Source organism: Fundulus heteroclitus, chromosome 2 (assembly GCF_011125445.2).
Source record: "Fundulus heteroclitus isolate FHET01 chromosome 2, MU-UCD_Fhet_4.1, whole genome shotgun sequence".
Classification (NCBI taxonomy): Eukaryota; Metazoa; Chordata; class Actinopteri; order Cyprinodontiformes; family Fundulidae; genus Fundulus; species Fundulus heteroclitus.
In genome coordinates, this window is record NC_046362.1 from 38,435,040 (window position 1) to 38,460,668 (window position 25,629).

At 42.2% G+C, this 25,629-nt stretch overlaps 1 protein-coding gene across 2 annotated transcripts in view; it reads right to left on the reverse strand.

The window, feature by feature from the left end:
• zgc:173742 (DNA topoisomerase I, mitochondrial) overlaps positions 1 to 24,481 on the reverse strand; it is a 32,189-nt gene extending 7,708 nt beyond the window's left edge. The window contains exons 1-15 of one of the 2 annotated variants that reach the window (XM_021316660.2): positions 24,367 to 24,481; positions 24,023 to 24,150; positions 16,860 to 16,914; positions 16,539 to 16,585; positions 14,582 to 14,701; positions 14,412 to 14,508; positions 14,199 to 14,326; positions 14,006 to 14,121; positions 11,917 to 12,038; positions 9,754 to 9,876; positions 9,476 to 9,663; positions 8,248 to 8,392; positions 6,398 to 6,541; positions 6,073 to 6,258; positions 485 to 553 (exon numbers count right to left, since the gene is read on the reverse strand). In XM_021316660.2, the coding sequence (XP_021172335.2) occupies positions 485 to 553; positions 6,073 to 6,258; positions 6,398 to 6,541; positions 8,248 to 8,392; positions 9,476 to 9,663; positions 9,754 to 9,876; positions 11,917 to 12,038; positions 14,006 to 14,121; positions 14,199 to 14,326; positions 14,412 to 14,508; positions 14,582 to 14,701; positions 16,539 to 16,585; positions 16,860 to 16,914; positions 24,023 to 24,138 (1,656 nt within the window). In that variant the 5' untranslated portion in view covers positions 24,139 to 24,150; positions 24,367 to 24,481. Of the gene's footprint in view, positions 1 to 484; positions 554 to 6,072; positions 6,259 to 6,397; positions 6,542 to 8,247; positions 8,393 to 9,475; positions 9,664 to 9,753; positions 9,877 to 11,916; positions 12,039 to 13,936; positions 14,122 to 14,198; positions 14,327 to 14,411; positions 14,509 to 14,581; positions 14,702 to 16,538; positions 16,586 to 16,859; positions 16,915 to 24,022; positions 24,151 to 24,366 lie in introns of both variants that reach the window. The other variant, XM_021316659.2, reaches the window with a different exon arrangement.
• Positions 24,482 to 25,629: the final 1,148 nt, after the last annotated feature.

The following is a 25,629-nucleotide window of genomic DNA, read 5'->3' on the forward strand; positions in this document are numbered from 1 at the left end:
GGTCGTCTGGTCGCCTGCAGCGGCAGCAGAGAGGATTCTGGGTGAAAATCCATCCACCCAGCATGTTCCCTGTAAATGTTTGCCCTCAGTTTGGTTTTTATCTGCCACAGTCCAGCCCCTGCCTCTTTTGAAACTGCTCTCCTGCTTTCAGCCTCTCTGCTCCTGATATTCTCGCTCCTCTCCTCACCTCCCGTTACCTCGCTTAAGCCCTTTCATCTCCCCACACCAGCAGCTCATCCTCATTCAATCTCATCGGCTGCACCCGGCAATTTTCTCCCTGCTTTTTGTCCATAGCAAAGATAGAGAAATGTAATTCTATTTTCCTTTCACCGTTCTCTCCACATTCTCTCTTTACACACCCTGAAGCCCAAAGTTCAGTTTGTCCTCCACTCAAAGGCAGCCATTATTCTGCCCGCCATGTTTGTTAAGCAGTTCGGTGGGGTTCTGCGTAGCGTTGCTCGGATTTTAACATCTCAGGACTCACGTTCAGACGATCAAAGAGTTCATCTCCAGGCTCCTTGTTCTCCATGAACAGTTTAAGGTTCTTAAAAACCTGCAAAAATCAGAGAAAAAGTTTCAGTCTTCAACCAAACAAGCATTTCCAGAGTTTTAATGTATTTAACAGGAAACGTGTCTGAGGAGTTCAAAGAGCAGAAAAGAGTCTGGCTGTTGGTGGTTTTCAGAGCTGCCGTTTGTCCAGAAGCCCTAAAACTGGAACGACGGCCGACGTGAGACTCACAGAATAAATCAGGTTCTCAGAATAAATTAGGTTCACAGAATAAAATCAGGTTCACAGAATAAATCAGGGAAACAGGAAAGACGAAGACGGACCCACAGTAGTCCTCATCCAGTCGACTTAGAGAGGTTTTCAAAAGAAGATAGAAAGATAGAAGAACTAGACCAAACCAAAACAATTACCTGATATCACCAAACTGATTGACATTTAACTCTAAATAAATAAATCAAATTAAAAGGTGATATTAGCTGGCATTAAATCATGAACCAGATGCTTCCCTGTTTATGATAGAGCTTAAGAGGAGGAGCCTCCATGGATCTGATTGGATTAAGACCCGAGGAAATTAGATACCAAGTCAATTCTTCCAACATTTTCTGAGGGGCTTCAAAGGATGACGTAACAACTGCACTGCATTGTGGGATACTGGGGCATCGGGAAACCGGCTTCTTCTTGTTTACAGGGCCTTCATCCAAAACGCTGTCTTTGTTTTCTGGTTTTAAAAAGTTAAAAACATGGTGCAAACCTGCTGTGTCATTAACTGTTCACACAATCTGTTCAGGAAAAACAATAATAGGTTGAGATTTATCATTTACCAGCATGGAGCTCTGAACTAACAAACAGATGCTGAATGGACTCTGGATAGCAGCCATTGAGACCAAACTTTCACTTTAAATGCCATAACCTGATACATGTGGTGTGTTCAGGGCATTTTCAGACTGCTAAGTTTAAATCAAAGCTTGTTGTGCTGTTTCACACGAAGCTTAGCAGGCTGCTAGTGCTAGCCAGTTAGCGCTAGCCTAGCCCCCTGAGACTAGCAAAAAGAGTTTGAGTAAAGGAGAGCCTCCATTGCCTCTATGAATAGATTAATTTAGACATTACATCATAAACTGTCCTGTGATATTTCATTATAGCTGAGCATTTAAAAGTAATAATGGGTATGCGTCTTTCTCAAAGCTTGTTATACCATTTTACTCAGAGCGTTTAGCAGGCTGCTAGCATAGCCAGTTAGTGCTAGCCTAGCCTACTGAGGGTAGCAAACAATGTGAAAGCAAAGAACATCCTTTGTGAATATTACCTGCTTCTTAAAATAAATTAAGTGATTAACCCCTAAATATTACCAACATAAATGCAGAATGGATGCGAGGCTTAAAATAATTTTAAGCACATTTGTCCGGCAGACATCGGAGCGGAGGAGCAGCGCTGTGAGCTGAAGCCGTGTTGTTTCCATATCTAAGAAATGACGAGTTTTCTCTTGAAGAATTCAGAGATCTGGACCCAAAGCTGCTTTGGTCATTTCTGAATTATTCGCTGGTATGAAAACTAACTATTGATGAGACAGAAAGCCAGCTCAGCTTGTGAGAACGGTGGTGGGCGGCAGCAGGTCATGTAAATCCTGTCTAGTTATTTCTGCTCATTTGAAGCAATCCCACAGATCGTAGACACTTTTTCACGATAACGAACATTTAAAACCGGGTCTAGCTTGTGTTTTTAGTATGGTTCACTTTCTAAGCACTCTGCGTCTCTAGTTCTCACAGCACAGCATCCGAATCAGCAATGTAGACAAAAGCCGTTGCCCTGGAAAATGGCGACTGTATCCCACAATGCATTGCAAAATCCTGTGCCCCTTTGAGCCCCAGTGGTTTCATCCTCCTCCTCCTCGAGTCAAACAGCCTGAAAGAAGTCTAATCAGATCAGGGCAGTTTTAAAACAATACCACCAGAGATTAAAGGTACAGCCAACATCAATATTCTGAAACATTATAGAAAATTAAAGTCAGCGGTTTTTGTTTCACTACTAATGTCCTCCCCCCCCCCCCCACTCCACTATTAACACATAATTTTGAAGAAGCCGTTGCTTCACTGTTAAACTAAGCCCAGTCGGTTCTGGCTTTTAAACAAAGGTTTTGATCAATAACTATTCAGAAGGAAAATTCAAAGAGACGCAGAGCAATGATGTATTGGCAGCTCATTATTCAGCCTATTGTTACCTACTTCCACAGGACCTGATCCATAAATTACACCCGCCGCACATTACTGGTGCTGCATTGTGTGCGTTTGAGACGTTCCCTTATAACCAATAATGTGTCCTTTTCTAATATTACCCCATGGTCACATAAAATATAACACCCTGTTCAAGCTTCTGGGCTTTCCTGACATATTCAGACATATTTCCTCAGTTAAAAACAACATTTTATAAAGTTATTTTGTTTAGTGATTGGAATAAAGGTTAAAAAGTGTTAAATGTGCCTCTTCGTCCTCCTGGATCTCGCTTATAAACTATTTACTAAGTCGTGATGAAGCGTCTGCTGGTGAGGCAGCGCCCATCCGGCCATGTTGGCCACAACTATATTCAGATTAAAAGGTAAACGTAATGTAAATGGCGATGAATGAAAGCTTTGGGTTGTAACTGGATGGCCAGTGTCATTTCCTGCACCCTGCAGGGGTTTTAATGTTCTGCCTGATTGGTGCATTCGGTTCAAGGGTTTTAAAAGAGCTAAATAGGTAAGAAATTGAAATTCCATCATTTGATTCTCGTTCCGTTTTATTCCAAGTGACATTTAGCAGCAATCACACTGATTTGCCAGGGAATTGATGATGCTAAAATATGCAGAGACTAATTAATTCCAGCAAATGTGATGCTTTTGAATGCACTCATTTGAATAATTATATGTTCTGCCAAGAAACAAAACACTTTGGCTGTCAGGTGTTAAAATTTCTCTGGAACAGAAGATGGCACGGGGCTGACATCAAACGAGGGGTTAGAAATTTACATGCAACCTGCCGATGAACAGGACCGCTGTTAACCAGCGTGGAAATAAAATGAGATTTTATTTCCGTTTTTGCCTTTAAGGCAGGAAAATCATAGCTGAGTTGATGTGTTTATTAAGAACAAATAAGAAAATTCCTGCAAATAAAAATCTACAGGGTTCCCATTAAAATCTGAGGTTGGATACAACTTTACAGCCTGGTTTCCTGCTCTGTATCAAACTCCCCATTCATGACTCCTGATGCCATTTAAAACGGCTAAATAAGGCTTTTCCAAGAAGGTATTACACAGAACACTATTGATTTTAAAAAAAAAGGGCAATTTAGAGAATTTCTTATTTGATTTGCTGCATACCTGCGTCTGCTTTATAATGGGTAAAGAATCTAAAAGCTATTAAAACGTGAATGCCTCCATATTACTTTATTCCCACTTTCATTTCAGTGATTTTAATCCGATGGGACCCAACAAAAAGCTTATTTCTCCATCTTTCCTGGAAAGAAATGCCGGAGGAAGAATGGCTGATAGAAACAAAGCAGAAATGAAGCTCAGCTAAAAGCTATTAAGCTGCACTGAGGACTATGAAACGTGTGAAGCAGCGGGGAGATCCTGAATGAGCTTCAGCAGCCTTCCTGTCATCAGTCTTACACTGAAAACAACCTTTGAACGGCTCAGAAACGTCGTTGGGAGAAGCACACGTGGTTCTGGATTTCACTACAGGGGAAGAAAAAGGTCTTTAGACACCAGCCTGGTGGCTGATTCGTCTGGAAATGTTGCCAACTGGGGGCTTTCAAGCTTGACTTATAATAATAGGCCTTTTCAAATTAATTCCTGCCTTTGTTATTCTGACTCTTAACATTTTAGTCTTTCTATAAGAACCGATGATTCGGATCAGAGGTCCAGAGTAGAGTTTGGATTACTTAAAGGAGACAGATGATGCTTTTTAACGACTTCCCCGTTAAATCATTCAGTTGTGGTCTTCATGAATTCTACATACATTTTACCACTTATTGTTTTTACCTGTACAGTGTCCTTGAGTGTTATGAAAGGCGCTTGAAATAAAATAATAATAATAATAATAATAAAATATTATTATTATTATTATTATTATTATTATTATTATTATTATTATTATTAATATTATTATTAATATTATTATTAATATCATCATCATCATCATTAATAATAATAATAATATTATTATTATCATTATTAAAGATAAAACCACATGAAGCCGTGACAGTCGTGTGAAGGAGGCACTTCACATAAAACTGGACCTGGTGGGCATAAAAAAAAACAGAGCCCGTGTAAAGGATTATTTCCTCGTGTAAATCTGACTTTTATTTTGAAATTATTTTACTTCAAAAGCAGCTGCTGCTCTGGTAGCCTCGTTAACGCCACTGGCAGCTCCAGCTAAAGCGGAACGACTGATTTAATGATAAATGGACCTATAAGTGATTATTGCACATTAATAATGTTGTTTAGAGTCTCAGGCTGAGGGAGTTCAGACCCCACAGAGTCTGGTGTTCAGCAGATTGGGAATATTTAGGCTCTGAAGGACCCGGTTATGTCAGAAAGCTGCGATGCTGCTCCAGGTGGGACCTTGTAAATATCTTCTCCAAGTTTAACTCGTTTTTAAACTATTAGCCGACCAGAATTAAAATGCATCACGTAAACAAACCGATCAGAATATTGTGATCAGATTAAGATGATTTATAATCTGATCAGTGTGTAAACGCTGGTCAGGATCAAGTTAATCTGAACGTGGCAATCTGACCTGAGCGCGTCTAAAGTAAACGTGATTTATTTCTGTTCGCAACATTAAAACAGCTAAAATGATTATTTATTCAGTAACGTTTCAGCCGTAATCAGAAGTTGGTGCAAGTCCAGCCTGGACACTCAGAAGACAAATTAACTCCTATAATATCGCTTTCTTTACTTTTCCTGTTCAGCAAAGACAGAAATTCTTCTTCTGTGTTTTTTTAGGGAAATTTACTAACTGCGCATGTCAGAGCGGTTCTATTCTGAATAAAGCCAGGTGCATAGAAAAGCACATCATGGTTGGATTAACTGTGCACCCATATTAACAGCACAATCCGATTATTTTTTGATTTTTAATCAGAATATTTTTCAATCTGATCATGAAATTTTGTGCATGTAAACATTGACCTTAAGGTGTTTTATTTCATGTTTCTCAACATTAAGCTATGATGCACATTTGCATCTTGATGCCTTTTAAAAATGTATTTTGTTTTAACCTCTTCCTAGAACCGAACCGGTAAGTCTGGCCTAAGTCCAGCTAACCAGAACCGGCCACCCTGTGCACTGTTGGCTTTATTACTCGTTTGCCTTCTAATGCTACATTAAACCGTTTGGAGTTTTGAAGATTTCATCAATCTGAGGGTTCAAAACCTTCAAGACCTTTTAAGATTGTTAAAAACAGAAAGCTTTGATGGGTCAGATCATAGTTCTGGTGAGACGTCCCGACCCACACAGACATTAAAGGTCATTTAAACCTGATGAATGACCTTCACCCAGCGGCCCAGCCACAGCTACTGATGCAGTCCATCTACCTTCTTGATGACGGGGACCTTGTTGTAGTAGCGAATGGAGTCTTTGCCCAGGAAGTCGAACTCCACCACGCACTCGTTCCCATCCAGCTGCTCGTGTAGCGTGATGTGCTCGACGCGCAGCGAGCAGCAGCCAACCGTGTCGGCCGTCTCTCCCTCCTCCTTCTCGTTTCCAGCCCTCAGGGCCAGCTGGTTCACAGCCACAACAGGAACGGTTTAACAAACACCTCAGCCACACTACAAGCACTCTAGTCTAATATAACAGAGCATTTGGTCCTTTAACATGATCAGAAAACGTGATTAAATGTAGACGAAGCTGCTGCGGCACCTTGTCTATGAAGTACAGAGCCACGGCTCTCTGCCTGGTGACCATCTGTCTGGACCGGAGGTCCTGGAGGTACTCGTTACGGATGCTCTCCACGCAGGACTTCAGCTTCCGCGCCACCTCGTATTTCTCCCAGTCCTTCTCTCCCTGCATGTTTAGTTTGACGGGAAGGGAAACAAAGTGAGTGAGAAGGGGAGATGGAGACGAGGGAGGCCGGGTGAGGTAAAGGAGGCGCCGAGAAAAAATGGAAACCAGAATGGAGGAAAAGGGCAAAAGTAAAACACCCTGAAAATGAAATGTTGAAAAACTTCAAAATAAAAGGTCAATCTTTATGATACTATCATGAATAAATAGCCTGAAACAAAGACTAAAGCTTTGATAAAATTCTCATTACCTCCTGTTTGCTCCGGCTTCTCAAACGTGACGAAGAAACAATTAAACACTGTTATTACGATGGGAACAGCCGAGTAACAACATTTCCACATGAAAGACGGAACCGATGGAGGACAGAACCCAGAAAGAGCTGATTTATTGGCTCCGCTGGTGGTTTCAGAGAAAATCTGCATTTAAAACCTACAAATGATGCCCTGCAGGTAATATCAGCCCCATTAGATGACTCGGTTTTCTGATAAAAGTGCGTCACTGGGAAAAGGAAGTTATTTTTAAGCCCACTTTACGCTGCCGCTCCTAAATGCAATCAAAGGCAACCCGCCGCCTTCAGCAGTCAAGCAATTATTAAACTACACCTGAGGGTGATTTAAGTTTTCACCCATTCCTGACCTCAGAGGTTCTTTAGAGAACATCCATGGAGAACAAGGAGCCCAGCAGATGGGTCAGGGAGGAAGTTCTGGTCCAGTTCAGCCAAGAGTCCGGTGATAACTCTGGGGCAGCTGCAGAGATCCACAGCTCAGGTGCAAGAATCTCTCGTTTTACAGCTACTAGTCGCGCACTCTGGCCTTTATGGCAGGAAGTCGTTGTTGTTGGAATAAAGACGCTTCGTTCAGATCAAAACAAATTTAACTGTTAGATCCCCAAGTTAGACACTAAAATTTACCGTAAAAAGACCAACTTCCCTGTGAAACACGGCGGTGGCAGCATCATGATGTGGAGAAGCAGAGAAAACCTGTCAGAGGCTGCAGGTTAAGGTTTGCTTTCCAGCAGGAGAACCACCCTGAACATGCAGCCAGAGCTATTATGGGATGGTTTAGGTCAGAGCAGATTCATGGGTTGGAACGTCCTAGTCAAAGTCCAAACATAAAAGTTGATGACCTGAAAACTGGAGTTCGCAGATGTTCTCCAGCCAATGTGACGGAGATCGAGCCGTTTTGGGAACGGTCTGTTTCTAAACGTTTGAAGCTGATAACAAAGATCAACTGCAGCAGGAGGGGGCAGAATATGCAAGCCGCACTTTTCAGATTTTTATTTGTTAATGCTTCTGGAAACCCTTTTCCTTCCACTTCCCAACTATGTGGCCATGTGTGTTGTTTTATGACATTAACTCCAGTAATATAAATAGTTTTTGGTTGTAATGTGAAAAATTTAGAAAAGTTCAGGGAGTTTAATCACTAATGTGAGGTTGTATAAAAACAGGCGCAGTCTGAAGCAGACTGGGACGCTGGGTGACCAACCATCCCGTGCTTCTTAAACATTTAGATATAAACTGCAGAAAACTGTAACAACAGACTTGCTCTCATTTCTTTAAGCATGAAGAAAATTTAAATCTTTCAACATAGCAACTATTTTCACCCTTAAAATGGAGCTAACACAGTCTTTAGAAGTGCGGTTGCTGCGAGTAATAATAGCATATTGATACAGATGAGTTGATTTAGCGCCGCTTGCTGCAGAGCGACTACCTTCAGCTTGGAGTTAGCATTCAGCATAATGTATTTAATGGAGCCCTGGATGTTTTCCGTCCAGCTGGCCAGCCACGTCACGGTGTTGTCATGTCGGACTTCCTTCCAGTGGTGACCAGCAGGTGGCAGCGGTGTGCTGGAGTCTCTGCCAAAAACACAAACATTAAGGTGCAACTTTAAGCCTTATGCCACTTAATCTCATGCTTAAAAAAAATGTGCCTGGAGGAGGCGGAGCCGCATTTATGCCAACATGGCAGTTTCTCCTGACAACAAAAAAACGTTTCAACCAATAGTTACACTGATCAGACATTCAATGCAACACCCTCGTAGGACCTGAAGAGGGCGCCACACAGACGGGTTTAGACACAAAAGCAGGATTTTAACAAAAATGCAGTAATTTGCGAAAATAATGACCAGGATATGTGGACAGCACTATAAGACCACCAGTTCATTAGTAAAAAAAAATAAAAATAGTTGATTTGGGGGAGAGTTACCCTTTAAAAAAAGGTCATGGCTGCAACTTTTTCCATCCAAACGAAAAGTTTTTCAAAAATAATACAGCCACAGAACATCTGGAGTGGTGCAGAATAAAAACACTATTTTACTGAAAAACAATTCACTCATAAATCTGTTAAAAAGTACGACTTTGGTTAGCAACAAAGCTGCTCCGCTCAGTGGATATTAGGAGCATTACAGTACACTGGCACTACCTGAGGACCCCTGAGCCGTCTACAGACTGCCTGACTGTAATGTCTAAACTAGAAGTGCATTCATGTCAGGCAGCCTGGAGTACGCGCTAGCAACAATAAACCTAGTAAGTTAATTCAATATAAAGTTTATTTTGGCCTGATGTTAGAAACAGGGCAGATTAGTCCAGCTACTCTGTCCTCCCACAGAGATGGATGGAGAGCTGTGGAGGTAGAGGAGTGATATTACACACTTGGGAAGAATATTTAGTGCGCCTTATCGTCTGAAAATACGGTATATAAATAATTGTTTTATAAATTTAGACAGGTAAAATTTATACAGGTTTACTTCTGGCGGAGGGGGTGCAGGGGAGGCAACGGTGATGAACCACAGCCAGGAGATCGTTTATGGATCATTTTCAACACTTAAACGATGTAAAAGTGTCGGTTCAGAAGGAAAACATTTTTAATTTTAATATGTCCTTTAAAAGGACGCGTGTCTCGTTCCGTCTACATTGTGTCACTAAACCAAAGCGACTCACTTGCCACAGTTGATGATGACGTCTTCAGGCTGGATGCGTTTCTTCAGCATGCCCTGCTTGGGATGCTCGCCTCGTCCCCGGAACAGACCTGGAGGCTCGATCTTAAAGTTCCCGATCCGCTCTCTGTGGTGATCCAGCAGGCAGTAGCCATATTCATCCACTATTTTCTGATTGGCTTCTTTTAGAGCCTACAGCAAATATCAAAGTCTGAACTGTGAGTCCCTCAGAGCTTCAACGCTGAGACTAATCAGAGGAGGGAAGGACAAACGACAGATTACCTGTTTCTCCTCTTTGCTCAGGTTCTTCCTGGCTTCCACCTTGGCTTTGTGCATGGCGTGAATTTCACTGAAGTCACACTTCTCAAGGTCTTTAATCAGGGACCTCTCGTCAGGAGTCATTTCCTAGCAGCCAACAAAGGTGTTACACTGATTTATGTCCTCACCTGAGCATAGAGGTCACCGACTCCCTGGAGAAACTTTTAACATATAATTCTACATAACTGATCATAAAACCTATATTGTGCTGCTAAACTACCTTAACTCGAACTATAAGGCGCACGTTAAATCCTTAAATCTTCTCAAAAATTGATGGTGCTCCTTATTTATGATCACTGATGTGTTTACTGACTGATTTTATGTGGTACAATGAGCTCATAAATCTGTTAAAATGTGTAAGTAAGACTTTGGTTAGCAACAAAGCCGCTCCGCTCAATGGATATTAGGAGCATTACGGTACACTGTGTCACTACCTGAGGACCCCTGAGCTGTCTACCAGACTGCCTGACTGTAATGTCTAAACTAGAAGTGCATTCATGTAAGGCAGCCTGTAGTACGCGCTAGCAACAATAATCCGGTGAATATATATAAAAGTTTTATAAATTTAGACAGGTCCAGAATTTATTCAAATAGATTTAATAGTAAATCTATTTGAGCTTCAAATAGATTTTCATCTGGTTCCGATGCCAACGTCGACACAAAAGGATTCTGTGTGCTGCTAAACTTGCTGTAAATTTAAGTTACTGCAGCAGCTGTGCTCTCAGTATTAGACGTTATAGTTCTTCTAAATGGACTTCTCAGTTCTTTCAGTCCGTTACATTTGGTACTATAGTGATGTAATTTAGGGCAAAATTAGCTTAACGTCTAAAAGGTCCAGAGCACAGACTGTAGCATCACAGCAACCAGCTCTAAACCAATCCTAAAGTGTAACTCAACCTCATGTAAAAGCATTTCATCACCAGGCGCATTTAAAAGACTCCAAAGTGGGCGGGGATACGCGGGAACGGGAGGAGATGTGTTTTTTTTTTTTTTTTTTAGATGGAGCTGCTTTTATGATCCACAGCAGCAGAGCTACCGACGTCACTCTTTCTGAATTACGTCACAGCGACCAAAACCAAAGTTAATTTATCAACCAATAGCAATACAGATTTAAAATTCAATGCCAGACCATCACTCAATGCTAGGAGGCGCCACACGGATGCAGGGTTTCATTAAATATGCACTAACTTGTCCAAATAATGACCAGGATATGTAGACAGCACTATTAGAAAACCCTGTTATCAGTTTATTGGCAGAAAATGTTGATTTGGGGGCAAGTTTCCCTTTAAGGTAACATCAGGATGCAGAGACGGCACCAGTTTATTACTCAGGTTCTCCATGATGGAATATCCTGAGTAGTTTCTAAGATCACCTTCTGTCATCAACAAATGAAGAAGTGTCAGAGTTGGGTGGAACATACATGCTTTAGCCAAAAGTATTCACGCCGGTGGATTAGGAATGGGAGCTCACTGAAGTTTAGACCAGAGTCAAGGCAGGGGAGCGAATACTTTGGCAGCGTTCAAAATGAGCAACGTCATGACAAAGTGTGCCTAATTAAGTGGCCACTACGGGGCGGTTCTAATAACCTCCAGGCACTGCTGCAGTTCAGCCGCCATGACGGCTCCGTTCAACAAACCACTGATTCCTCATAATAAAGCTCTTCACATCTATTTACACAGTAAGCACTTCTATTTCTATGCATGTTAGAAGATGAGATGCAGGAACAGTTAAAATGAGCGTTGTGCGGACACGCAGGCTAAGCATGAATGACAGCAGGCGGTGGGCGGGCACCGAGGGCAGTGGAGCGAGGAGGAGGTTTTTCCGGCTATAATAAAACACCATAATTGGATTTGTTCATCTGCAGGGAAGCTAGTTGTCTGGATTAGCATATCAATGCTTTCACATAAATCGTGTTTTCAAGAGCATTGAGCATTAAGCAGCACCAAATTAATTCGCATGATATGCCTGGAGGTTGGCACGATGTTTTCTCTACAGGGAGACGGCGAGTTCTGCACGCTCAGCTCCGCCTACGGACAGACAGAGGCCGCTCTGAGCCTCATCAGCAACCTAATGCTAGATCTACGTGTTATAGAAGCTGCACAGGTCTGAGGTTGGGGGGGGTCGTACCTTCCTCCAGTCTTTGAAGAAGTTCTCACGGAACACCTTCTTGGTTGTGTATTCGTGGTCCAGCATCTGGGCGAAGAAAACTGCCACCTCCTCGGCGGCCGGGCTCAGCTTCACCTTCTCTCCTGAACAGAACCAGACGTCTGGCCTTCAGTTTCTCTTTAAGGCAGCAGCTCTGAAGGAAACTGCAGCGCGTGGAGAGCTGCCGGACTAATGTGTGCAGCGCTAGACCCAAAGACGTTCATCCTGCCTGCAGGACGCCGGATGAACGGATCAAACCCGCTCCTGTTACGCGCCGTCGTGGCCAGGCGTGGTCACCTGAACCAGAACCAGAACCTTTAGGCCCGTTTACCAGGGTTCCTACAGCGTAAGGCAAGTTAAATTCAAGACTTTTTAAGACTTTTTAATGCCACTTGAAATAAAAAGTTAAGACCAACTTCACGATAAACAAGATAAACCTGGTTGCGACAACTTCACCCAAATGTTTATTTTAACATAAACCATTACTTTCTGGCTCAGTAGACATGTTAAAGATTTTGAAAAACATTCCATATAGGAAGAAAGCTAAAAAAAAAAACCCACAAATTACAGATATATTTTTAACAACTACTGAACTGAATTCACAAACTTTGTTTTGTTCCCTACTAAAATAAACTATAAATCAGTGCCAACTCTTTTTCACAGTTATGGTCCGGCCGCAACAGTTTTTATTGGTTCCGCTATCGGGACGAAACCAATAATGGTTACATTGAGCCGTTCGGTAAATTTAAAAAAATATAATTGTATCAATTATTTTACTGTTTGGTAAGGATTACAAAAATAAAATCCTATATATGACGTGGTAACAATTTTAAGACCTAAGAAAGACTGATTTAAGACATTTTAATGCCAATTAAGGCCTTAGTTTTAAGTTACAGAATTCAATGCCTTTTAAGACTTTTTAAGGATCCGCAGGAACCCTGGTTTACACTACACTTTTTTAACCGAGCTGAGCCGAGCCGAGTCTGAGCTTGGATCAGTTAACCAGGCCAAGACGACCGTTTACACACCACACTATCCCGGTTCCTTGGTTGCTCCTCGCCTCCTAGTGGTGATCTGCGGTACTGCTGCTCTCTGGGATTGAAGGAGGAAGCAGCAAATCAAAACAGCAGCGCCTGTGACATTCAGGATGTTATGCTTGATATTGTGATATTTCGGTGTTTGCGGAGAGTCAGGGGAAGAAGATTGGTGAATTTATTTGAGAGAGTCGGCTTTTGAGACGTGGATGAGACAAACAAACGTCTAATGAGGATTTACAGACGCAGGAAACAACGACAGACACTGAGGTTCATCACACTGCTAAGCAGAAAATCATCTCTGGAAATAGTGTGACACGGTAAGGAAGCTAGTATTATTATGAATGTCTGAAATTTGTCTGAATGGAGTGTGAATCGGGACGCGCAGCCAGACACGCCGGAAAACCCGCAGACAGTCAGCTGACTGTAAGGAGATGACGCAGTCTGCTCATGCGCTCCTCGTTATCAGGTAACCAGGATAAAAAAAAACAGTCTGAGACCTGCTCAGGAACTGGTCTGCAGTTAGCGCGGTCCGGTTATGTTTAGCGCGGTCCGGTTCAGTCTGCTGACCGTTTACACACAAGAGTTATCTCGGTTACTGAGCTCGGACTGGTCTCGGCTCGGTTAAAAAAGTGGAAACGGGCCTTTAGAGTAAACGTTGCAGGTCACCGTGGTCCTGCTAACGTCTCCGTCTCGTTACGACTATTTTAAAAACGCGTTTAGAACGACCAGACGGTTCCGTGAACACTTTAATGTCCTGTCGGGAGATCTGAGGTTCTGGAAAAACCCGTTTGGGTCCATTGAGAATGTTAAAGCTCAACAGACTTGGGTTTAGGAAGCCAGAGGAAACTAGGATAATGTGCTGCGCTTTGAAGCTCTCTGGGGAATAAAGATGCTGTAAGTCCTGCTAACTGCAGACAGGAGGAAACGGTGTCAGACGTTAAAAGCTCTGCATTCTGACCCCCCCCCAGGTCTGCAGCCTCTCAGCAGGAGAAAAGCTCGCTGGCCTGTAATGATGATAACTGCTCTGAGCGGACCTTTATAGAAGAAGTTAACGCTGTCGGGGAGAGGCTGGTACTCAGGAGGGAAGTAGGGCCCTTTGTGTTCCAGGAACTTCCATTTGACTCCATCTTCATACTTCTCTTCCTCCCACCTGGCAAAAAGCAACAGCGTGAGAAAAGCAGGAAGCAGGCGTGTCACGGCAGGATGAAAAGGGCAGGATTTCAAAACCATCTCCAGCGGTTCTGCTCCTCCTCTTCCTTCTTTTTTATCTTCAGCCGTCTGGCTTCTTCTATCTCTTCCCTCGTCTTCTTGGCTCTTTTGGACACTGGATGCTCTGCTTCCTCTTTCTTGACCGTCTGGGCAGAGATAAACACTTAAGATGTGGGTTCAGACGCTTCCACTGTCTGTAGAGATGGAGGAAGATTACAGGAACACCTTTACCTTCTTCTCCCTTTTCTTCTGGGCCTTTCTCTTCTCAGCTTCCCCTTCATCCTCTTCTTCATCGCTAAGGTGCCTTTTTCTCCGCTGCACCGGTAAGCTGCAAGTGATTTAAAAACCGAGAAGTGTAATAAAAATGTTTAAATAAAAGGTAAAAAGCCAGCTAGACTTACGTAGAGGATACGGCTAATTGTGCAGATTCTTCCGCCGGCTCTTCTTTCACCCTCTTCCTCTTCAAACCTTTTTTCTTTGCAGTGAAGTCTTGATCCGGCGGCTCTGATTTCACCAAGTCACTGATCACACAGAAAATAACAGGATTTATTTCTCTGAGCACCAGTCCACACAGTTTGTAGCTTCAATAAGTCACACATTTGGGTTAAAACGATCAGATTTATTACAAATACTGGAGCCTTAGGTCTTAAAATACCATTTCAACAATCACATAAGTAGAGTTTTCATTTTATTCCTCTGAGACTTCATTTAACATTATAAGATGAATGTATTTCATGTTAATTTGATATTTCAAAGAGAAGATTCATGGCAGCTTGATTTTCACCATTTGCAACATGACCAACACAAAATAGTTAATTATGGCATAAAATAAAAACAATAAGCACACAAAGATTTACTGAACACAAGTACTCACTCATTACTGGCATAATTAAACATCATGGAAACAGTCCTGGCAATTATATAATCACAGCTTTTAGACAATTAGCTTTTAATTTTCACAGCTAAGAAGAAAATAAATCGATGGGTACGGCAAGAAGAAAACGTTAATGCTGATCAGGCAGCTGTAGACCTGAGACACGGTGTAACGCCGTCATAAAGGGCTGGGAGGGAACAGACAGAAAAAAGCTAAAAGGCACATAATTGTCAAATTGGTTGCTGAAGTCCAGCCTGACGCAGCGACTGCTGCCCCTCCACCGCTGATGGCTTCAGATGGACGTAATGAGCCTCCATCAGATGTTTGGCTCTCTGGCTCTCTGGTTCTCCCTCCACAGCGGACCAGCTCAGACACACAAACAACGACAGAAACTCTACGTTGTCTAGCCAACGAAAATAAAACCTGCTACTGAAATTAAACTAAGAGGCAGGAATGTAACAAAACCTTTTAACAATGAACCAGAATTAAGGACAAAATGTTTTCAGGGCAAAGCATCCTGATGAGAGCAGACCGACGCCTTAGAGCAACCAGTTATATCGTATTTTCCTACAACAGGAAGTAGAATCGCTGTTGAATCCTCTAAAGTAGATCAGCTGGTTTCACCCAGAAACTCTGGTCAGACCTTAAACTTCTGCACCAGTTAAACTGAATAAACGTGTCCTTTAATACTAAATTCAACATGAATTATAGATATGATTTAGAGACAAGCAGCCAGATGCTGACACCTGGATCAGAGGTTCCCTCTGCAGCTGTCGGGCTTATTAAGGTCATTAGGAATAAGACAACGATCTTTATATCGTCACAAAAACTCAACCTTTGTCCAGCTCTCCAGGTCTAAGCTGTTTCTGATAAGCTCTAATGAGAATAAATAAAACTGGAGCGGTGCTAAAAAGTGACCAGTTCCTTTGGCTTTTACAGTCTGTGGTTCTAACAGCTTCGTAGTTCTCCAGGCCTTAGCCCCCCCCCCCCCCCCCCCTGCAGAGAACCACTGAACCAGAACATTTACCACCTGAAGCTCTGAAGGGGATTCTCCTCTGAAATGTGGCTTATCACGGCGGGTTTAGGTTAAATCTACATCTTCTAAATGATCCGCTAACGGCCCTGAAGGAGCGGCGCTGTGAGACGGATTAGCCGCAGCAGGCCTCCGGCCAGAGTCCGCCACTGAGGCTCCGCCCTGCTGAGGATGCAGAGATGAAACCGTGCACGCTCATTCATTACCTCCATGACAGGCCACACATTCCTCCTCAGCAGTCAGATTTAAGTTTAGACACAGCTTAACGCATTATACAGAGTGAAAACGTCTTTGTTCCACAAACATCTCCATCTCCTTGGCAGGGAGAAACTAAGAATCAGACATAGTTTAATAATCCCAGAGGGAAATTACTTAGAAGAGGGGCAGCGTAATCTTCTGGCTGCTCGTTGTCGGCCTTTAGCATCTTTTAGCGTTAAAACTGGTTCCCTACCTGGAACTGCTGACCGGCTCCAGGCTCTCCACCTCAGGTGTCTTCACCTGTAAGGAAGACGGTGAATTAAAGCTCAACAGACCATAATATGTTCACAATGTTCTGACCAACGTTCCACGGCTGACCGTGTTGCATCGCACTTTAACTCGTGTTGCAGTGTTTTATCGTCTAACAGAAAAGCTTCGTTTAAAAGCTGGAAGCTGCACTGCCGCTTTAAAGCTCTATGGCAAAACAACTCGACATAAAATGACGTCATGCGTCTCCGTAAAGGCTACTGCTGATTCACTGTAAGATAAAAACAGACAGAAATGAGGCTTTTACCTTCTTAGAGGACCCGGCAGAGCTCTTCTTCTCTTTGGACTTCGCTGACTTCAGACTATTTAGCAGAACATGAGGACAGAAGAAGAATGTGAGGAAAAGATGCTGTTAACCAGACTTTGTGGCCTTTATCAGGGAAAACCAGCTTGATTCTGGCTTTTATTATCCTTCAGCACCAGCCCTGGGTTTAAATCAAACATATATAGTGTTAATTCTGTCTGCTCATCCAAAAACCTGCTTGTTTTAAAGCATCCCTGGTTGATCCTGGTCACCTCCTGCAGGTGATAAGCAGGTTTTGCACCAACAACCTCAGCTGCGCTCAGTTTTAGGGAAACAGTCCCACTTGCTCTCATGAATTAAAACGGTCTAATGCTGCCTAAACATCATTAGATGTGCAGTTTATTATAAAGTACGCACAATTAAAAAAGTTGATGACAGCAAAATGTTTCGCTTCTCTGTTTTTAAAATAATTTCTGTGTTTAATTTGAGTTAAATGAATTTTTGTTTTCCTCTAGAAAATCCTGGCAACATTTCCTCCCAGGTGCAAATAATAAAAATCATCCTTTCAAACTTTTATGTGCAGAAAGCGATTAAGTCAGAGAAAATAATTAAGAAAACTAATTTCAACGCAGCACAAAGAGGTGAGGAATAAATGTTTGCTGAACTAATCCTGATCTTCAGCCACAGCTTCCATGCGTCCAGGTAGGCGCTCCACCTGTCTTTCACCTGATTGGCCAATCAGAACCAATCAGAAGGCGGTAAAGCAGGAGGTGAGGAATGGGACGGCAGTCACAGCTGCTGAGGTCCAGACTGAAAACACCTGCAGAACAAACGGATGTTTTCCTCCCACCAATGATCCAAATCACCTTTTGCTGATTAGAGAAATTCATTTCTAGGATTTAAGAAATTTAACCGTCTGAATTCTGAGGAGATCTGATGTTAGCGCCACCTGTTGGTGTTTGTTCGCCCTTTAAACGGTTAGTCTTTAGTCCTGTTCTGTGAGCCATCAGCAGGTTAAATGTGTTTTAGTCCTGAAATCAGCAGGAACCGGTTTGTTGGAGGAACTGCAGGTCTTGTGAAGCGGATCCTCAGCTGTAGAGGTCTGGGACAGTCGTCCTGCTGACTGACACAGAACTTTGCTCACTAGAAATTGTGGGTAAAATAAATTAGCTAAATAAATTAGTACCAGAACTGTTCCTCCAGGTTAACAAGAAACAGAGTCACTGATTTGATATTTTTATCATCCATATCATCCACTTCCAGCCGACCGGCATTCTGAGGATTACAGTCTGCTCTGTGTTTCTCACCTGAAGCCAGAATAACGCGCAGCGTGAACCAAACTGATACTTTGAGCTTCAAACAGAGCTTTAAAGGTGTTTTAGCTGATGTCAGCCTCTCTGCCCTCATTTTAGAAAATGTCTCCACGTTAAGCGTCAGATTAACGCACGCCTCCCAGGGCGGACGTGACATGAGCTACTCCACGCTACGGTCATGTGGACTTTATGTTTCTTTTAGCTAAATCTGAGTCCATGACGGAGGCATTAAGCCGAGAACGACTTCTGCAGCCAACCAGCATCACTAATTCAGTCAGAGAGCCGTGAAATACGACCAAGCTAGCCGTCAATAAGCCGCCTGCTGTGTGGTGGCAGCGCTGCTTACAGGTGTCTATTCATCCCTCTGCTCTCATCAATTACACGAGCCGATGACAGATCATTCTGCTTTCATTTGTCTGCTCACATATGCATGGCAATAAACGCATTTGATATCAAAGTAAATTAATTTATTCATATGAAGATGGAGTATGCGCTGCGTAATGAATGGAGGCTCTCAGCGCCACCAGCCTTTCTGACAGTGAAGCATTCTCTGCGTCTTCACGTTTAGCAGCATATAAATGATCTTATTTATCAGCGTTTCAAGCACATAGCCTCTAAAGTTAATTTGTCTCCACATCTGAACAGCCTGAGCGGCAACATGGATGTGAAACTGGGCTTTGATGTGAAGATACGGAACAGATGTTGGATGAGCTGCAGAAAGATCAGAAGCATCGGTTATTAGGGAGCTGCAGTCACGTCGCTGATTAGTTATCGCTTCCCGTCTAACGTCTCCTAACGGTTCTACCGTCTCCAACTGTCTCCAAACGTCTCCTAAAGTCTCCAAACGTCTCCTTAAGTCTCCAAACGTCTCCTTAAGTCTCCAAACGTCTCCTTAAGTCTCCAAACGTCTCCTAACGTCTCCTAACGTCTCCAAACGTCTCCTAACGTCTCCAAACGTCTCCAAACGTCTCCTAACGTCTCCAAACGTCTCCAAACGGTTCTAACGTCTCCAAACATCTCCTTAAGTCTCCTTAAGTCTCCTAACGTCTCCTAACGGTTCTACCGTCTCCTAACGTCTCCTTAAGTCTCCAAACGTCTCCTTAAGTCTCCAAACGTCTCCTAACGGTTCTACCGTCTCCTTAAGTCTCCAAACGTCTCCTAATGGTTCTACCGTCTCCTAACGTCTCCTTAAGTCTCCAAACGTCTCCTAACGGTTCTACCGTCTCCTAACGTCTCCTACTGGTTCTACCGTCTCCTAACGTCTCCTAATGGTTCTACCGTCTCCTAACGTCTCCTTAAGCCTAACGTCTCCAAACGGTTCTACCGTCTCCTAACCTCTCTAAACGGTTCTACCGTCTCCTAACGTCTCCAAACGTCTCCAAATGGTTCTACCGTCTCCTAACGTCTCCAAACGTCTCCAAATGGTTCTACCGTCTCCTTAAGTCTCCAAACGGTTCTACCGTCTCCAAACCTCTCTAAACGGTTCTACCGTCTCCTAACGTCTCCAAATGGTTCTACCGTCTCCTAACGTCTCCAAACGTCTCCAAACGGTTCTACCGTCTCCTAACGTCTCCAAACGGTTCTACCGTCTCCAAACGGTTCTACCGTCTCCTAACGTCTCCTAACGGTTCTACCGTCTCCAAACGGTTCTACCGTCTCCTAACGTCTCCAAACGGTTCTACCGTCTCCTAACCTCTCTAAACGGTTCTACCGTCTCCTAACGTCTCCAAACGTCTCCAAATGGTTCTACCGTCTCCTAACGTCTCCAAACGGTTCTACAGTCTCCAAACGGTTCTACCGTCTCCAAACGGTTCTACCGTCTCCAAATGGTTCTACCGTCTCCTAACGTCTCCTTAAGTCTCCAAACGTCTCCTAACGGTTCTACCGTCTCCTAACGTCTCCTACTGGTTCTACCGTCTCCTAACGTCTCCTAATGGTTCTACCGTCTCCTAACGTCTCCTTAAGTCTCCTTAAGTCTCCTAACGTCTCTAAACGGTTCTACCGTCTCCTAACGTCTCCAAATGGTTCTACCGTCTCCTAACGTCTCCAAACGTCTCCAAATGGTTCTACCGTCTCCTTAAGTCTCCAAACGGTTCTACCGTCTCCAAACCTCTCTAAACGGTTCTACCGTCTCCTAACGTCTCCAAACGTCTCCAAATGGTTCTACCGTCTCCTAATGTCTCCAAACGTCTCCAAACGGTTCTACCGTCTCCAAACGGTTCTACCGTCTCCTAACGGTTCTACCGTATCCTAACGGTTCTACCGTCAGTGAGTCAGAGCTGCTGGTTTGGTTCCCGCCGCTGGATCTGCAGTCGCATTTAAAAACATTCCTATCTGCCACCGTTAGGTTTAAAACACACGTTAGGGCACAACGTCAAACTTTCTGACTAAATCATGATGATTTATCTCAGGATGAACAGATGTTTTTTTATTAGCCCAACAGGCTGTAAATGTCTTCAGGTGAGCGATGGTTTTCTGACCAATCACAAGGCTGCGTTCAGGTCAGGAGGTGTAAAAACAGCACGGCGCGCTACATTTTCTCCCTTACAGTTCACATAATGTTGGGAACGCATCACAACACAAACGTTAAAAGGTAGAGCTGGACGATAAATCACTTTAATAGATTAATTCAAATTTACAGTTTAAGATTTCATTTTTGGAAAAAGGGGATTTTATTTTGCCAATGGACTCATTTGGCTTCCATGAATGGAAAAGTATGCGATGCTGAAGATGTTTTTAGGAAAATATGTGGAAATATTATTTACTATAACATGAGACGCTTTAATTCATTCACTTATTTTTCTAAGCTCAGCTCATTGTTTAATGCCAGCAGCAGCAAACATTTAGTTATATTTTCATTGTTTACAACAGCAGGGCGGCCATCTTGTTTTAGTTTGGACTTAGTTAAACTTTGAATTCAGATCAACTCCCGGAGGAAATGCCTGATATACAAACAAGTTTTCAAAAATAGTTTAGTTTTTGTGAAACAAAAAGGAAAAAAAAAAAAGATAAATTAATAAAACCAGAGGTTTTGTTTTTTTAAAATCACCCAGCCCTAACTGAAACAATCCCCGAATGACTCGATCAGGATATTTTCTTGAGGTGTTGTTAAATCGTGTTTAATTATTGTATATATGTTTTGGCCAGGAGTCATTTCTGCTGCACATCACTTCCTCTGGTGATACTAGCTGCTAGTACGCTGCACGCTGCTAACAGGTGGAGGCCAAACACAGTCAGCCGCTATGGATGGAGGTATGGGGGGCAAAAAGAAGCGCTGAGAAAACAAAGTGTCAAAAGTTTGGGATCATTTAAAACTTAGAGAACAAAACAGTGAAGCTTGTTTTCTGCTAAACTGAATGAGCTTTCCATGATCGCTGGTTCTGGATGCTGCAACAGCTGAGCAGGTAAAATCTGCTGCAGAGGCCGACCGACCCCAAAACTATTTGATTTAACATTTAATTTCGACAACTTTTAGGTTTCTCTTAAAACACTGAACACAAAAACATTCATTTCCAGATGTTAAGATCCTAAATTAAGAGGCGAACTTCCTATCAATGTCTGCAGAATGACAGGAAATGAAGTGATGTTTGATATTTAAAAGGCAGCGGTTATAATGCTGATGTGTTACTAGTTTTCATTTCTTGACCGTTTTTGCACCAGAAACAACAAGAATTTAATTTGGCTCTTTATCTCACTACCAGTTTTATTTAATTTTGGTAACATTCTTTTTTATCTTAAAAAAAATCTGTTTGAAGATCCAGGAGACACTTTATGCACTTTTAGTTTGGGAGCATTTTTACAAACAGTCAATTAGCTCTGAACTGATGTTAATTCAAACAAAGGGTTGAGCTTCACACACCATGTTACAACTGTTTATTTTAATTATTTTTAATATCTTCAGGGTTTTTTAAAGGGATTTTAATTGTTAACTTGCATTTTCTCTTATGTATTTCTATCACTCATAAAATAACCTTAAGTAGCTAAATGAAGCATCTGCAGAATGTGCCGGTTACTCAAGCTGCCATAAGCTCGACCAATCAGGAGAATACGCGATTATTAAAACAGTCCTTAGCTGCAGCCCTAATTAAAAGGTAATTAAGAAAAAATCAGATTTATTTATTATATAATTTACTTGTAAGGCTGGTTTTGAAAAACAATTCAAGCAGAGCGACTGATGTCCCAGTCGTCTCTGCTGCTTTTCCTAATGGTGAGAATTTAGAGGTAAAGATCAGAAAAATGTAAATATTAGGAAGAAGTTTGTCAGATAACGACCTCCAAACACCTGCAGAGGTTTTCTGAGCCTCCAAGAGATCTCAGTGTGGGCCAGAAGGCAGCGCCATCATGGGGCAGACTGCTGACTGCACAGTGACCCCACCCCCCCACCCCCACAAGGGGCCATTACTAAAGAAGCTGGTTGTTCACAGAGGGCTGCATCCAAGCATATTCGTAGGAAAGTTGAGTGGAAGAAAAAAGTTCCATCAGCCTTTAGAGGATTGTGAAAAAGAATTTGGCGCTCAATGTCCGCGCACTCATGGACTTCCCTCATGTCAGGCCAGTCCTGACACAGATGCTGGAAGCGTCTTACCTGGGCTGAGGAGTTAAAAGGTCCATAATCCAGGTTGCCTGAAGTCCAGCGTAAAGTTTCCACAGTAAGGTGTGTTTTTGGGTGCTACATCGTCTGCTGGTTCTGGTCCACGGTGTTTTCTGAAGTCAATGCAGTCTTCTACCAGAACATTTCATTGTTCTGCTGACCAGCTGGACGAAGATGCAGATTTCGTTTTCCAGCAGGACTTGGTACCGGCCCACATGCCAAAGGTACCAAACACGGGTCCAGTGACCATGGTGGTACTGTGCGTGACTGCCCAACAGAACCCAGAACCCCAGAGAGAATCTAAGGAGACGTTAAAGCTGCACGTCTTCAGGCTCAATTCCAATTGTTTTTGCTGAAATCAGATTTTTTTTTGAGGTGGCCAGTCATACTGCTATTAAAAATTGTAATTGTTTTTAGAAGTGTGCCTGAGCACTGATATCAAGGCACCCCAGGCTTCCAGAACACCTCAGCAGAACCGCAGGCTCATCTCCATGCCACGCCGCATGGATGCAGGAAATCGTACAAGCAAGCATTGAGTAAATAAAATATATATTTTCATTAGTCTGACATGTTTAGAAATCCCTTTTTCAAAATGACCCGTTATTAAAATTTCCTTAGATATAAAACTTAGTTTTCATTATCTGCATGATGCCTGAGCTAATCCTCAGTGATCTGGGTCATCAGTAAACTTAAATCTTTGGACCAAGATGGCTTCTTTCACCTCTAACATCTGCTCTCCCTGTCCAACATCTGGACCTCATGGTTGTCAATCTATAATCACCTAAATTACAACAAATATTTCACCCTATACGCGATCGAGCTACGACTTCTTACTTTCTGAAATGTGACAAAACATATTGAACTTTTTCCACAATATTCTAATTTTTATGATGAACCTGTATATCTTTCTAATGTAGCAAACTCACCTTGCTGCTGAACAAAGCCATCAGAAGTTGATTAAGCAATTATTTACTGCAACCGCTAGACAACAACAGATCATTGATCTGAGAACATTTGATAACGCAATATTTAAAAAATAAATAAACATATATACATATAATAAATGGTGGTTTTGTCTGACAGCTTTTCACATATTCTGGTGTAAATTTAGGGACATAAATTACTGCAGAATTTTATTTTTAACCTACAAGCGTGACACTTTGAATTAGATCATGGATTTTGACAGAATTCCTCTGAAAATGTAGCAGAAGTGCTGCTCTTTGCCCCACCTGCCAGCCCCCGGCTCTCACGCGCCGTCTCACCTGTTCTTCATCACATCTCCACCGGAAGCGGAGCTCTTACGGTCACTCAGCCGTTTCAGCGTCGTCCCTTTTTGCTTGGTCTTTGCGTCTCCTTTGGCGTCATTTTCGCTTCCCATTTTACCCAAACGCTTAAAAAGGTAACACACATTTCATTTAAATACGGTTCATATACATTTAAACAGACAAGCCCCCCCAACATCAGCAGCTCAACTAGCAACATTAGCTAAACCTGACGCCTCTTTACAAGACTCAGCCGCATAAACGATTGCAAACAGTTGAAATACACCATAGTTACAATTGTATTTTATTGCTGATCGGGGGCAATAAAAAGTAAATAAACTCACCGCTTGGAAGTTCGGCAAAAAAAAAAGAGCGATATAGGCTGTTTTCCGCGTAAAACACGAACTTTAAAATAGCCCAACGGCTGACAGCGCACGCAGCAGCTGAATTGTGATTGGCCAGCTGGGAGGAACCACGTGAGCTTTCAGTTTGACTCCATGGCTGCGATGCCTGCATGTCAGCGCCGGGGGCGCTAGAGAGCTGAGAAAGAACTGGAGGAGGCGAGGCCGGAAGGCTACGCTTTATTTTCCAAAGACTTTTTTTATTCAAGTTTACATGAACATTCCTCTCCATTGTAAAAATAATACATCGTGCAGTTTCCACCATTGCGGGTATAAAACATAAATGAAGCATAAAACATAAATGAAGATTTACATCATCACATTTGCCAGGGGAAGTACAAATTTACAAAAAGATATTAAATTGTTTACACACATTCACAGTTTTTATTGCCTTTTGATTAAGATAATATGTAATCGGTTTGACATATTGCTTGACCTCATTGTTAAAAGCAATAAAAGATGTTTTGGAATGCGCAAACTTACATTTATGAATGTAAAATTTTGCCAAGAAAATAATCAAATTAATAATGCGAGTTTAATTTGGCCTAGTTCTGTTGAGGTCATAAAAACCAAAAAGGACATCCTTCCAAAATAACTTGAAATCTTTCTGAATTTTTTCTGCAATAAAATTACAAATGTTAGACCAGATCGAGATTTTGGACAAAAGGGCAATGCCAAAATAAATGGGTAACTGTTTCAACACTCATAGAACAGAAAGTGCACATTACATTAATGTCTTTTTAATTTTTTTTTGTTGACAATATGATCGTTAGACGGGTAAAACTTATATTTCTTTAATTTTGTTGGTCAGCAAATATCGGTTGCAGAGCCAGACTTTCCTCCAGTCAATGTTTTGCACAAATTTATTCCAGTATGAAACTACATATGGGAATAAAATCTGTTTTGAACAGAGATCTATTTTCAAAAGACTCCACATCAGCCACACGGTTATGAAATTACAAAAGATTACATTTTTCAACAGCTGCTGCCAGGTTCTCAGGTGTTCTGCTAACATGTTGTGAATTAATTGGAAATAAGTAAACATGTTTTTCAGGTTTCAGCTGTAGTCCAACATTTATGTTGCATTCCATTCGCCTTGGAAAAATGAAATAAGAGTTGAAAATAGGGAAAACGTAGGGGAAATGGAAAGTAAAAGCATTCCAGTCAATATAATTGGAGAAGTCAAGATTCTAAAATAAGAAATAA